At 38.0% G+C, this 16,091-nt stretch overlaps 1 protein-coding gene across 2 annotated transcripts in view; it reads right to left on the bottom strand.

The window, feature by feature from the left end:
* The window catches only part of LOC109676824 (fatty acid desaturase 2-like protein FADS2B), a 33,117-nt gene extending 20,079 nt beyond the window's left edge, over window positions 1-13,038 (bottom strand). For both annotated transcript variants that reach the window (XM_074045678.1, XM_074045684.1), the window contains exons 1-2: window positions 12,465-13,038; window positions 2,448-2,558 (exon numbers count right to left, since the gene is read on the bottom strand). In XM_074045678.1, the coding sequence (XP_073901779.1) occupies window positions 2,448-2,558; window positions 12,465-12,785 (432 nt within the window). In that variant the 5' untranslated portion in view covers window positions 12,786-13,038. The remainder of the gene's footprint in view (window positions 1-2,447; window positions 2,559-12,464) is intronic.
* Between the last annotated feature and the right edge of the window lie 3,053 nt (window positions 13,039-16,091).

Genomic DNA, 16,091 nt, shown 5'->3' with positions numbered 1-16,091 from the left:
AGATTGAACTTAAGGCCTTGTTGCCTGCTAGGCAAGGACTCTACCTTTTGAGCCATGCCCGCAGTCCTTTTGCTTTTTCGTTTGTTTTTCTGATAGGGTCTCAAGCTAACTTTGCCTTGGCTGGCCTTAAACCATGATCCTTCTACCTCCACCTCCCAAGTAGCTGGGACCACAGGCAGATGCCATCACACCTGGATTGTTTTTGAGAGAATCTTGCTAACTTTTGCCTGGGCTGTACTCAAACTGCAATCCTCCTACCTCTAACTCCTGAATAGTTATCACACCCTTCTTTGATGCAACTTTTAAAGGATCTGCTGCTGGTCAAAAGTCTGGATGGCCTCATCTTCCAATCCTTTATCCACCTTAAAATTCTGTGGCCATAGGTAATTTTAACAATTGATATTAATCAGTCATCTCTTGAGTTTCTCTAAATCCAATCATCTTTTCTAATCCACAGATTATGCAGCGTAAAAGGTCACCAAAATCCAGAAGAGTGACTGGATTGAAATCATCAGCAAGTCAGTGACAGACGCTGGAGGTTAGCCTACACTTGCTGGTATCCTGTTTTACCACTTTCCTATATAGAGAGACCTGAGTATTTATATAGATGTAAAGAAAATTTATGGTTCATCTTCACAGATGAACATTGTTTTAAATAATGATTATCTTATAGCTCTGAGCCATTAATGGGAATTTTTTATTTTACAGAAAAGCCTTAAGAATAAAAATTGGCTTTGCATCATCTTTCCCTTTTAACCTCATGCCATCTGCCCAATATGAAGGGGAAACATCTGTAGGTTTGTAAACTACTAGTACAACTATTGGGTTCATGATAATCTCTAAAAATTATTGACCATTTGTTATGCTCCAAACATGTTCTAAGCTCCTTAAATGATGTTACTTCTTTCAATCATGTTCCTAATAATTCAGATGTGTTTGGAACTGTTGCTATTGTACATGGAAGAAAACTGAACCACAGAGGGGTTTGGGGACTTGTACGAACCAGAGCAATTTGAAAGTGGGAGGTTTGGGATTTGCGTTCAGGCTATCCACTTTCAGAGTCCAGTCTTTTATGCAGAGCTATGGTCTCTGACACCAGCTGTGTGGGAGGTACATTTGTCTCAGATATATACATACCCAGTTCTTTGCCCACAAATTATTCCTGTTCCCTATGTCACTTTGTCTCCTCATTTCTTAATCAGGGAATGGAGTCCTTACTCTCCCACTGTTTCACAGTGGTGTGTAGATTAGTATTTTGTACATGTTATTTTTAAAAAGTTAAGAATTAGATAAATTTAAGTTCTTAACATAAATTGCAAAAGTTGAACTGCTCACTATTAAGTATAATACCTTTAAGCTTTATGTAAAACCATCCAGGTTAATTTTTAGACTTATAGAGATCTTATCCCTTAAAGGCAATATTTCATGTGCCCAAAATATTAAAGAAGAATGGCATCTATCCTTGGGAGCACTTAAGAGATTGTGCTGAGGAAGAAGTGATTTAGAGTCCCAGTTCTTTGATATATCAGTTGTGGGATTTTCAGAAAGTAATTTGTTCTCCATGAATAGTAATTTCCCCAAGTAGAGAAGAAAGATAGTTAAGATATATTTACATCTTTCATTCAATGACTTTTTATGGAGTTGCTACTACATGTCTGATCCTGTGTAGTCAGGATTATCACCCCCAGGGATATAAGGATATATATGCAAGATAGACACAATCTTTGCTTCCGTGAAACTTATTTTAGTAAGGAACATAGACACAAATATCAAACACATAATTATAAGGAGACACTGAAGTAAAAAAAATATATACATAAGTTGCCTGGCATCAAGTTGATGTTTACAAACAGAATTACTATTGGGTGCAGTACCCCAAATTTTATTCCTTTGTTTCACAGTGGTTTACCAGTCCTGAGGATCTAAAGAGGAAGACATTTCTTTGAAATATACAGAATCAACTCATTTATAATAGTACCCATTTGATTCCCATGGTTTCAGCTACCTTAGTCACCCATGGTCTAAAAATATTAAATAGAATATTCTAGCAGCAAGCAATTCATCGTGTTTAAATTGTGCAATGTTCTCAGTAGTGTGATGAAATCTGCCATCCTCTTCCATCCTGTCTAGAATATGAATCATCCCTTTGTCCACTGTATATATGCTGTGGGTACTCCCCTCCTTTTAGTCACTCAGTAGTGATTCTGATAAGCAGGGTACCTGACATGGTATCACATTGCTTGTATACAGGGTTCAGTATTATTCACAATTTCAGGCGTCCACAGGGGTGATGAAATGTATCTCCTGCAGATAAGAGGGAGCTCCTGTACTCTATTGTGAGCTCACACAGGGAAGATAGCTGCTTTCTCACAGAAAATAGTAACTTTGTCTTGAAATATGCCCTGTTCCCATCATCCTACACACTTGGATCCTGAGACTTCACTTACACTTTTGTTTCTTTCCTGGCTGGGCTCTTCTGGGGCAAGCTCTCCAATAAGCAGAGGCTTAAGGTATAACTTCACAATGTCCAGGTCCAGATGCATGGCTCTGAAAGCATCCTGTAAATCAGAGATACCTGTTAGAAGCTTGGAAGAGACATGTTTATCCACAAATCCACCCCTTCCTTACTCATCCTGTGCTCAACTTGGCAATCAGCAGACTCCATTACAAAGGATTTGCTTCTCATTTCACTTTGATGTTTCAAGTTGAAGAATCAAAACTACCCTTGGGACCCTTCTATCAAATGCTAATGCTAGATGGAGACTCACCTAGTCTATGCACTGTTTCTCTAGGCGTGACCAATATAGTCAGGCTATCTTGGAGTAATGATGACATGATTGTTTATTTTATTGAGCACCAGAAGCGATAAGTGCTTTAGTTTATGAGCCATGATCAATCTTTAAAATCCAGCATAAGGTTTCATGTGGAAATTGCTTATACTCCCTAAGGCATGCAACAACCAAGACTAGTTATGCAAATTACATCTTCTATTGAGGGATTCCTTTGGGTTTGGGTCCAAGCCCCAGAAGAATGAGACCCTTGAATTAGTTATTTCCTGAAACCCTTTGATTAGTTATTTCCAGAGAAGAATAGGTTAAATTTGATGACAGTGGCTAAAAAGAAAGACATTAGAGATCATGGCAGCACAGTCCTTGAGCCCTGGGCTGTCTAAAGTAGTACACTTTAGGTTAAGTTTATCATTAAAAGACTCTTACCACTCTATAAAAAGCATTGTTGCTAGTTAACTAGTAACTCATATTGCTGTAAGAAGCAGAGAGGTTCCTATATCCTGTTATATATGGAAATAAGAGACACTTCCCCTTCAAGTTTTTATGTAATTTTTCGGGAAGAAGGATTCTGCAAGAGGGAGATGCTGGGTTTCCTGACATTAGGGCTTTGGAGTGAGAGTGATTAAAAGTGAAGTTGTAAGTTGAATATATGGAAGCAGTACAAGTATTCTATAGGGTTGGTTTTGCATGGTATCAATTCCTAAAGTAGACCCTGGATGCAGCTTTCCAAACCTAAATTCTGGCTCTGCCACTTACTAGCTGTGTAACCATGGACAAGTCTGTTGACTTATATGTGGTGTTCCATATTCTCTTCTGAAATGGAAGTGATGATAGCCACTCAATTCATAAATTTCTCATTAGGATCAAATGAATTAATTAGAATGCTGACTGGCATATGCTGTTTGTAATACTTATTGGTATCTTTATCCTATGCCTACCTCTAGAGATAAGAATTCACCATTTACCTTCTCTTTAATACAACAATTCAGATATTTTATTCCTATGCTCTAATACCTCATGTAGAGTGGGTTCAGAATATGTTTATGAGTATAGTAAATCCTACATTTCCAAATCCTGAAACAACTAATGACATATCCAAGAAATAAATATGAATCTATTTGTAAGAAAGGCTTATATAATGAATATGGTAATTAAAAGGGTACAATATCAACTCACTTCACTTAAGAATCTATATATACAATAATATAAAAATGGCTTTTATCTGCTGGAACCAGTCCAGGCTTTACTGTATATTGTATTTTGTATACTTTGTATGACCCCTTTGAGAAATAATGGGCTATATTATTACCATTCTCTGATATTAAAGCTTATTTCGTATAACCAAGAAAAGAGTGATTCAGTGATTAAGAATGTGATTATTATAGCTGTTGATGATCCGTACTGACAAAATGATGTTTTGCTTGATATTTCAGAGTGGGTTAGAATAGGAAAATATCCTGATGGACCAATGTATGATGCAGAAGAATGTGATCTATTAAAATTTTATTTTACAATGTGCTGATAATAATATTCTTGAGTTCATTGTTTCTTCTGATCTGCAGGAAAGTTCACAGGTCCATACTATGGTAAAAAATACCAAAGAACTACAGCATTTTCCAGAATAGTAGGCATTGACTTTCTATGTGAAATTCTTTTTGATTGTATTAGTACAACAAATTAGTTTAGATAGTCTTAGAATATTTAATAATGTTCTAATAGAATCCAGATAATAGGCTGTGAAATCCATGGTTGAAAGTCTGCCAAAAAAATGAACAGGTTCTGTCACTAACATTCTTGAGCAAGTTTGTTCCTGCTAGAAAGGAGGCAGAGTACAATGAAGGGAGAAGGGGACAGTGCTAGTGTTTCCAGGGTGCATCTTATGTACAAGGCACTCTGTGGGCTAACTCAGAGCTTTCAGACTTCTGTCATACAGATAAAGCTGTGAGATTTCATTTGTCCTACAGATAAAGACACCAGGTCTCAGAGGGGAGAAACATTTTGCCCCAGGTTTTGAAGTCAGGGCTAGGTGACTCTAAAGCAATGAAGCCATAAAGATCCTTTCCAGCCTAACAGGTATAATTCTGAAAGATACAATATTACATCATTTTCAAATGATGCTAAAATCAGTTTATATCTTTTGGGCAGTTGGTAATGGTGTTTCTTTACCTTGGGTTTTAGTTATATAAAGTAGTTTGCTTCTGGCTTGAACCTGTCTCATTGGGCTTACTTCTAGATCTATATAGTTTATGCACTGTTTTCTCTACTTAAGCCTCACATTTAATAAACATTCTGAGGGAGCCGGGAGGGAGAGGGAAGGCGGCGGGGCGGGGCCATCCCCGCGCCCCTGCAGGCCGCGCAGGCTCTGTCTGGCCGGTCGGTGGCCCGCGGCCCCGGGGAGGCTGCGAGCACGCGGCCCCGCGGGTCTCCTCGGAGGCGGCGGGGCCGAGCCGGGGTGGGAGGAGGAGAGGCCGCGCGGCGCGGGTCCATTCATGCAGCGGGCATTTATTGGGTGACTGTCTGCAGTACTGCAAAAGGTTGCACAGGAAATGGAAGATCTGGCCCTTGCAGGTCAGGAGTTTATAATCTAATTAGGAACATGGGCATACGTACAAAGAACAACTAGAAAATAATCCCCAGCTGTTAGAAAGCATGAAGATGGAGACGGTTGTGTTGGTTCTTTTGTTTTTTGTTTTCATAAGAGGGACTTTGTACCAATTTGTCTGATGGAGATCAGGAGAGGAAATTCCAGGTCAAATCAAGGCAAGAATGCCTATACGTTGTATCCTTAATCTGTGGAACAGCAAGGCAGAGCCTGCAGGGTCACCTGGCTGAAGTGTCAGCCCTACCACTTGATGTTTTGACCTTGGGCACTCTTTTAACCTAAGAGGGGGATAAAGACCCTCTCGCAAGGTAGTTATACTATTCGATTTTGATGAGACCTTTCCCAGCTGCTGTGTAATGTTCCTCAATCACGTACATTTACAGGGTCCTCATTTTACAAACTGGCCTCTTGTTGGTAACCTTCCTTACAGTCGTTCCCTGCAGGCTGTAAGATCCTTGAGAGCAAGGTACCAGGTATGACTGTCTTCATCATGTGTTACCATGCCTAGCAGAGTGGTACATGTAAGTGCTTAATAAAGACTTGCTGAATAAGTGAATAAATGAATTATTGAATCTTAAAAAAAAAATTCTATGCCTCCCTATGGTTCTAAACTTTACGCATACTGTTCCCTTTGCCTTGACTTCCCTCTTCCATTTTCTCTATGTAAAAGGTTCTCCTCATCCTCCAAGACCAATATGGGCTTTCCTCACTTACTCATAATCACTTCTGGGAGCTCAGGACACTATTAGACCTTTTCAAATTATGTTGCAATGAAACCGTGTACTTGCCTGTTCTTAGTGAGTTGTGAGTTGTTTGAAGACTGGAACTATGCATTGTTATTGATCAATGTATACCTAATACCTATGACAATGCCTAGAATATAGCATGGGATGAATGGATGCCTGATGAATAAGGGCAGGGTGAATGAATAGACAGAGATAGCACTTCTATAATGAGGAATTGGGATGATCAAAGTGTGGCATTCCAACAATGTAGGTGTTAAGTGCTGCTCCCTAAGTTTAGCATCTCCATTTTTTACATTTTTGCTAATTTTATACCCCCCATTTCACTTGTTAGCCTTTTGACTCCCTTCTCAGTCATCATCTTCACTCATGGAGTTACTAGTCAATTTATATTAGAACTCATCTTGAAACCAATTAATTCCAATAGTATCAACACAGGGAAGATGTGACTAGTACATTGCTTTCACAAATACCTTAGAAATACTGCTAAGTTTTTGCTACTATTTAGTGGGAGGTGGAGTATGTACTTTGGTACAAAAGCATTTTAATCCCTAGTGAAAGAGAAATGTATGGGAAGTCTGAAAGTCTGAGGCAAAATGTTGGTTTTACAACTTAAATACTATTGCACAAATTGTGCCCTGCATGAAGGCACCCATCCAAGAGGGCAAGTGTGGTCTGAAGTCCAGCAGAAATTTCATTTGCCAAACCTTGCACCCATGGAGCTGCAACCACTCAAAGAGTGTGTGCTTTTTCTAATCCACTACACAGTACAGTGGAGGGTAGCAGAGAAGTAGGTTATTTCATATTGGGGAAATGATTTAAGTTCCTCAAGCCTCAGTTTTATTACCTACGTAGATAATACTAGCTAGTCCTCCTCATGGACTTATTAATTCCTTTATTCATTTACTTAGTCATTCTCAAACCTATCCATGACCTAGTCTAGTGTTTAAGAGCTTAGGCTTTGGAATTAGACAACAATAAATGATTACATATTATTGCTAGTATTATTACTTAGTTCATCTGATATGGCTTGAAATGTCCCAAAAGAAGTTTGGTAAGAAACAAATTAAAAAAACACTAATGGCAATTGTAAGTCACAAAACAAGATAACTAGAATGTAGGTCTTGATTTACTCCAAAAAAACTCACAAGAATATTCTATACCTATCCAAAGATGAAGTTCCATTTCCCATGTTTCTGCTTCCTCCTCAGATTTTCTCTGCTTCCTCCTCAGATTTTATGCACTCCATGGTAATAGCTAGAGGAGGCTCTTAATATTTCAGATGAAGTGTGAGTTGTAAACAGGCTGTATTGTGGGGGAGAATGTGTCTTTGCTCTTGTCCTATAAGAAAACTGTTTTGGCGTAGAGGATGCTCACATGAAATCACTAGATTCCCCTTCATCCAGAGGAATAAGGAGATGGTTAGATTTCCACTGCCATTCATTCTATTGCTTGAAAACTTTTATTATTTGAAGGCTTTTCTGTATACTGAAATATTTTTTTCTATGACACTTTCAGCTAAGCTCCAACCCAATGTTCTCTCTTTCTCTCTCTCTCTCTCTCCAATATTCCAACTCTGAACATTATCCTGTACTGGGCATCTAGTTGCCCAATTGAACTATCAAATCAATTTAGACTTTCACATTCTGGTAACTTATTCAGTTACTCATTAAATATAAAATATGTCTCCTAAAAGTACCTCCCACCCATCTTCTCTCCATTCCTACTGTCAATGCTTTATTTGGGCCTTCAACATGCTCCCTGGACTCTATTCTGGTCTTCCTTCATTTGAGATAGCTCTGCTTGATTTCATCCTTTACTTAAATGCCAGGCTGACTTTTAAGAGAGGCAATATCTTCTCATGACCCATTTTCATCTGATAGAACTTGGACTTCCTTCTTTCTTCTCCCCATGTATTTTTCAACTGTAACTACATTTTAAATGGGAGTCAGATTGCTTATAAAGTTTGACAACCCAAGAAAGACACGCTTATTATGATTATTACTTTCCTTTCACCAATGGCTTAGAAACAGTGGTTGATGTTGTGAGGATGAGAACATGGTACATGCAAGGTATCACTTGAAGTGGAAGGACAGGCAGCCATGTAGTGAGGGTAAAATGCAAACTCCTTAACTCAGTATTCACCATCTTTTCTCTTCTTCCTCTTCTGCATTTTTCTTACTTTGCCCCTCTTCTTCCTTTCTCTTCTCTCCATTTTCTCTTCTCACCATCCTACTATGATAGATACTGTCACTAATTAAGTATGCACTTTTGGCCAGTGTTGTGCTAAGCGATGGAAGTGGCTAGGCTGGGATGCCCATGCTGTTTGTGAACGCAAGCATGAATCATACCTGTACTCCACCTCTGCTCACATTTACTTCCTCTTGCCCCAGCCTTACTTCTGTTGGTTTTGCTCATCCCAAAATCACTTGGGAGTAGAGTTGCACATTACTTTATCTTTTCTACATAGGAGTCCAATAGACAATTGAAAAAGACTCTGATCAGAACATCCTTGAAACTTTTGTCATTCCTCCCTTGTCATGTCCACCTTTGGCTCTCATGGGAAAAGATTTGAATCTCTCACTGTCCTTGCTAGAGTGTGGTGTCTAGAGTTGAGGAGTGGGTTGATCTGAACAAAGGATAATAAACTTGCTTTCTTTGTTCTTAACATGCTACTTCTGCGTAGCATTTAATTTTTGATGGAGCTTGGAACACATTGTTGTCTTATATAAAATTTATGGCCAAATATTTATTCATGTAAGTGTCATGCCATCAAAATTCTTTATTATCCTCATTTTAAAGATCTCAAAATGGCCTAACCTATTGTAATCATATGATAATCTTTATAATTAATTTTTCTTGAACTTATGGGCTGTTTCTAGTTTTTTTGAGTGTAAGCTTACACAAGTGAAAAGACCTGGGCCCAAACTCTATATATAAGGACAGTGACATTGGTTTAAAACCATATAGATTGAAAACAACCAGATAACTCATTCATTCAGTAACAAGAGTTTATGGGTCAATATCATTCTATAGGTTTATTTTTCTTAGAAAAGTTCTTCGGAGAACATTAAAATCCATCTTAGAACAATGAAGTAATAATTAAATATAAGAACCGTCATTTGTTGAGTATTTAATCTGTGCCATGCACCATAAGGAGCACTTCATTTTATCTCCACTGACTTCTACAACAAAATGAGGATTAAAATATTATTCCCTTTTATAGATAACGAAACTGAGACTCCAAGAACTTCAGCAACCTCTTTTGGATCATCCTAGTAAGAGTAGAGCCCAGATGTGTACCAGACCTGTTTTATTCTAAAACCTGTACTTTTAACCATTAGGCTAGACCTCTTACAAAGGTTTTAGAACAAATGAATGGATGGATTCACAAACCCCTGGAACAGATCACTTAGGTATCATTATCCATCTTGTATGAGGCATGGAAAAGAGTTCCTGTGTAAATTGGAGAAAGATGCCCTACTTGGGCAGGTACAGCCACAGGCCCAGGGCTGACACATAGAGACTCTATTTTGGTCTTCACTTGCCAATCAATGCACAACCTCTTAAGTTGTAGAGCAAGCATTTGACCTCAGGTCCTTGAACTTGATGTTCTTCTCCCTTCACTAAGAAGTGTAATGCTTCTCCACCACACACCCCTCTGTTCTCAATTAAAGGCACAGTGATAATCAGAAGTTCTACACTGATGGTAATCTACCAGAAAGTAATGATCACGTTTTTGATGATAGATGCTGGCGACATGAATAATAGAAGCCATGATTTCATGAACTTTTATCTAATGTTTGGTATCATGGTGAACACTACACATACATTCTTTCTGTTTACCATAAACCAATTCAATGGATTATGCCATTTCTATTTTGGAGATCAAATTGTTGAATCTCAGAGCATTTCACTCTCTCATGTTCGCATAACCTATTCTAATGTTCGTTTCTTAGCCCGGAGTCAGGTAGGAATATAATTGCCAGGATTCTCCTGATACTCTTCTATTATTCTTGAGCTGTCTTTCCTTAGAGAATCTATTCTCTGACTATTTTTAGATTTATTTTCCTAGATGCTAAGATACTTGGCTGACCAAGCATATGATTTTGCTCTGTGACATGTATGAATATGAAGGTTGCATGGGTATTTATCCCTAAGAATCTGATGGCTCCTATGTGGCTAGAGTTGGAAGCAGAAGAAAATCATTTCCTAATTCCTGGGGTAAAAACCACTAACAAATTATAAATTTATCTTCTGGGTGGCTTCAAACAAGTGAAGCTGTCACTACTTTTCTTTTTCTTTCTTTTTGATGGTACTAGGTTACTACGGTACCATCAAAAAGAGCTTGCTAAGCAAGTACTCTAACACTTGTGCCATGCTTCCAGCGTGAGGTTATTTTGATTCAAAGTTATTTTTCAGAAAGGGTCTTGCACTTTTTGCTTAGGGCCATTCTTGAACCAAGATCCTCCTATCTACATCTCCTACATTACTGGGATTATAGACGTATACCACTATGCCTAGCTTGTTTGTTGAGATGGGATCTCTCTAACTCTGTCGGTGCTGGCCTTGAACCACAGCCATCTAAGTCTCCATCTTCAGACTAGTTGGGATTACAGGCATGAGTTATTATGACCAGCCTTGTCAGCTATTTTAACACTGTTGGAAACCTATGCCTTTGCCAGTACATATTTGAGCTAATTTTGTGGTGTGTGTTAGAAAAGCCTTATTCATTTTCTCTGAGTTGTAGGAATGAAGGCACAGGAGAGCTAGGGATCTGTGGTCTTTTTTTTTCATTTTATATTTGTCAATTTATTTTCTATTGTTCTCACACAAATGTTCTCCACCTTACTACATCTCTGACCACTGTGTATCTATCCTGTCCATAATTTCCTAATACCCATTAAACACACATCCCTAACTGCAATGAGCTTGTGTTCATTTTCCCAAGGAATGAAGAACTTTGTTTTAAAAGTATCAGATCTAAGAGAAAAAAATGAGTATGTAGCCTAAAATCAAGATAGAAACATGGTAGAAGAACAACACCTAGTAGTTAGAGAAGGGGGTAAAAAATTGGGGACAGACAAACATTTGTGGAAAACAGATGTTGATGGCATCAACAGATGCCATTTTCTAATGTTTATAAATCTGCCAAATATCTGTAAATTCTACTATCGGCACACACCATTTGCAAAAAACAAAACTGCACTTGGAAATCATTTGGAGAAGTCGTATGCTAGTTTCTGAAATGCACAGGTGCAACAAAATAATGCCCAGGTGTAAATTTCTGTTCTGTCATATGCTGATTTCTCTGAACTTGAGTTAGTTGTTTATGCTCTCTATCCTTTTATACTATGTGAAAAATAAAATTTTCAGTTGGGTGGAAACATTTGTCATTATAGAATACTTAAAGAGAGGTTCCTAAATGTACTTAAAGAGTTTGGGAGACCTCCTTATCAAATATTAAGTGGAAAGCCTGTGTTTTAGAGAACCAGATAGACAGGGCTATATGGTCAAACCAAATTAATTCCAAAATTTGTCACTGTCAGTTGCTAAATGTGTGATGCATTATTTACCTTTCTTAACATCACCTTTCTCATGTGCAATATGGAAATAATATTCACCTTCCTTATGGCAAGTTTAAGTAAGGTGGTGCATTTGAATGTGTCCATAAAAGTGGGTTGCATCACCTCTCACACTGAATGAGTTACTAGATGCCAAAGAACTCTTCAAACTAAAAGTCTGAGTAATTGTTGGCTTTTGTTGTTACTAACAATATTTTGATGCCCACTGGATCTTTCTTTTAGACACTGTAATTAAAAAGATCTCAGAAATCTCTGCTTTAGTTGCAGATATTTTTTCAGGTTTTACTAACCTATTTATTATTTTCTTCTTATAAGACAATGACTCCATTGTAAATCAAAGCAAAACAAAGCCCCAAGAAAAAAATGAAACACCAAAATATACAAACACAGTATCCTCTGTCAACATCTGAGTATATCCCAAACTGTGAGCAGTTAATAGCTAACACCTTGAAGCTTGATGTACTTCCAAGTTCTTGCTTAGATAGGAATCCTGAAAAATTGGTTTGGGAGGAGATGAGTGATTGTGGAGCTCCAACATGTACTTAAATGTTTTTGGGAAGACAGCCAAGATTTCAGCCACCTAGCTGTTGGCAGAGGGAGAAGAAGGGAGGGAAGGAGGAAGCGGCGGTGGGGAGTTGAGGGGGAAGAGAGCTACAGGAAGAGCAAGAAAGAGGGAGGAAGGGAGGGAGGGAGGGAGAGTGAGAGAAAGAGAGAGAGAATGAGAGAATGGCTTGGAGGTTCTTACCGTGGCATCTTCCCCAGCATAGTGGTTGAGGACTCGGTGCCCACCTGGATGCTTGTCTGCCCAGTCTGTAACATTGTAAACCTTGCGATCAATCACCAGCCACTGGTCGGCCTCCTGATTGTGTCTCTGGATTTCCTCCCAGGTGTAAGTGTTGAGACTCTTGTTGAACACATTGCTCTTGCCATTTACTTCCTGCCTTACATAGGCCTCGGCTTTCCCATTTGCTACTGGTTTTCCATTTGCCTGATGTATTTGGTCTAGGTATGGCTGACACTTTTCTACAAGGCTCCCAGTGCCCTCAAACTTTTCTTCAAACTTCATGGTCAAAGAATCTCTGAGATTATCTAGGTTGACTCTTGAAATTTCTAATCCTATGAATGGACCATAAAGTGACTGTTTCTGTTCCCTGAGAAGGCAATATGATGCCTATACAGAGAACTTTCTAGTTGCCTCTTCACAAACCTGAGAGATCCCCTCCCCAGCTTGTCATGAGTCTTTTGTGCTCTGAGAGAGGCTAGACTATCTTTCTCTCTTTGCTTTGCTACCTGCTGGCTGGTCTGTTATCAGTAACCGCCTTCATCCTTAAATATTTCTGAGTAAAGAACCAGGGCCAATCACAGCCTGGCAGGATGTTGAGATCCACCCCCCAAAGAGGAGGCGGCTGTGCACTACACTCATCAAGGTGTGTTGGGTTCACCTGTTCTCTGACATGTCTGTGAATAGAGATCTTTACATTCTGAACTCCAGCAGTTTTCAAAATCTCCAGGATGACACACAATACTTGGTGGATGTGAGAAACCTTTTTCTGACAGCTGTCATTTCAACAGAGTGCTTTCAAATACTTTTAATCTTCTTTTTGTTTAAAGAAAGCTTCATTTTACAAAAAAAAATGAGATAAATCACTTTTTTCCACTTTCAATGACCTTTGAAAGTTTTCTATCAGTAAAAATAAAGGTAACAGCCACTGACATGTGCTAGAACACATGATGCTTACAAGATCCTTGTCACATGTTTTATCTCCTTTAATTCACCCATCAACCTTTTGAGGGAGGTGCTATTAATGTTCCATTTTTTCAGGTAAGAAAACAAGGGCGAGAGGCCTCAGACCTCATGCCAGGTAACATTATCCTCTGTGTGAGAAGTGAACTGGTGCATGCCAGATGTTCTCATCCCAAATTACAAGCTCTTTTCATCCTTTCTGCACATCTACATTTGAGACATTTATACTATTGACTTGTTGGTTTAGAAAGAAAGCAGAAAAAGAGATTAGGGAACTGTGGTGGTAGTTGGGGACAGTATGGAATTCTGAATTCAAAAGGAAAAGCAATTTCATGAAATATAGCACAATCAATTTTTATATTTGGGAAACTAAATGAACTAAATCTTCCAAAATGAAGTCCAAATTTTATGTACAAAGGGATTTATTTCACTATTAATTATAACTGTTAAAATCAGAAGTGACTTAGATGTTCAGCTACAAGGGAGAAGACTGAATTAATTACGAATATATTGATATATGATATAGATATTCAAAAAAAAGTTTTTTGTAGAATTTTTAATGCCATGCACTCATGATTGAAATATAACAAAGGAAAAGTTGTTCAATAAATTGTATGTACTGAATGGTATGTTATGGGAAGGAAATAGGTCAAAATGTTGGCAGCAGTTCCTATTGGATTACAGTGTTACTTGATTATGTTTTTTAAAAATGTACTACTTCCTAAGTTTTCTATAAATTAATATACATTATTCTTACAATTTAGAAATGAAGGTTTCTTTTTTAAAGGGAAACAAAGAAAGAAAGGTAAACCCTGGATTCAGAAGTTAGATGGATTTGGGATCACATTCCAGTTCTATCATTTATTAGCAGTATCATGTGCCAAACTATATAGTTTCTGTGAACTTTAGTTTCCTACTTGTAAAATGAATGAAGAAGCACAAGTCTCAGAAATGCATTGAATTAATATATTAAATTAATTAGTTTCCATGATTTCTGAGTGAGGGTTCATTAATTCAGCAGGCATATATTCAGTATTTGTAGGCCACATGCATGAATTCAGGATGACTCCAAAATTTCAGTATCAGAGTTGGGGATTTGAGAACAACAATCTGCTGGGAACTATGGTGGTGAAAGTCAGGGATTGTCCAGGGTAGTTGTCTGGCATTTGCAGTAAGCTTGAGATAATACTATTTTAGCACATCACACCATGCAGATTCATTGATGGGAAGTGAGTGGGCGCATTGGTTAAAGACCTTCACATTCCTTACATTTATTCCTCATTTCTTTCTTATGTGTCTGGAAGACTTAGAATGTATTGGTAATGGGGTTTGCCTAGCAATAGTCCTCAGTACACTTTGCTACCAATGAATGTTCTTTTTCAGAATGGATGTGAGTCTATCAGAATCTGGGTATATGTGGACTGTGTTCAAATCTTTCTGAAACGTGGAGGGGCTGCCCAGATGCACAGAGCACTGATCTCTCTTCAGTAACTGCCTCTAGCTTCCTTACAATATTATAACTCCTCCTTGGGGACAGTTAAGTAAATGCCTTGCCTCAGCTACTCCAGATGGTTATGATTGCAGATAAAATGTGTTTAACCCAAAGTTTCTCCTAAGGATAAGATACTGAGATGTTAATCATGCAAAGAGCTTTTTGAAAAGCTGGCATCTTTTTCCAGTTGAGGATGAGTCATTTAGTTATTTATTTACAAATCCATTCATTGATCTCACATTGAGTGACTTCTGTGGACTGGCATTGTGCCTGCAGTACTTTCACCATCTTTAAAAATAAATGGGTATTTCTGATTTCATCACTCAGTGGGATGATGGAATAGGGGTTCTATGACTTGAAGATGTCAGTTACTTAGGAGACTTATGCAACTCTGGACCAGAGAACTTAGACTTTCAGAATATTGGTGTCCCTTCCAGTCAGACTAGAACTGGTCAGAGGCATTACAGAAGTATTTCCTGCCAGCAAGGACTTTTTCCTTTGCATAATTTATTGAAGATGTTCCAAGAACTGTTTTCTGGTTGCTGTGTTAAATACCTGGAGATGAAAGATGAACAAAACTTTCTTTTCTCTTTTCAGTATAGCTATAGTTTTAGCTATACTGAAAACAAAACAAATAAAGAACCCCTCCAATCCCTATTCATTCAAGTTCTTTATAAAAGTTTAAATAGCCAGAGTTCAAAATCAAGGACTGATGCCCCCAGGACCATGAATTTGGACAAGTGACTTAACCACTCTGTAGCTTGATTTTCTTCTTAAAAAAAAAATGTATGAAGCTACTAACACTAATGTTTCACAGATTGTCCTTTCTGACAATTAAATATGCTAACTCATGTACAACTCTTAATATAACACCTAGCAGTTGTCTACAAATGTTAGCTATTGGTTTTATTCTTTACAAAAATATTTTAAATTGATATAGTAATTAGACATATTTAAGAGGTATGGTATGATATTTCAATATGTGCAGCGATCAAATCATGATAATTGGTATATCCATCACCTCAAGTACTTATTTCTTTGTGTTGGGAGAATTCAAAATTATTTTTACTAGCTATTTTAAAATAAACAATTCTTGTCAACTATAGTTACCCTACTGAGCAAATAGAGCATCAGAA

Source organism: Castor canadensis, chromosome 1, assembly GCF_047511655.1.
Source record: "Castor canadensis chromosome 1, mCasCan1.hap1v2, whole genome shotgun sequence".
Classification (NCBI taxonomy): Eukaryota; Metazoa; Chordata; class Mammalia; order Rodentia; family Castoridae; genus Castor; species Castor canadensis.
This window is presented reverse-complemented; position numbering and strand designations above follow the sequence as displayed.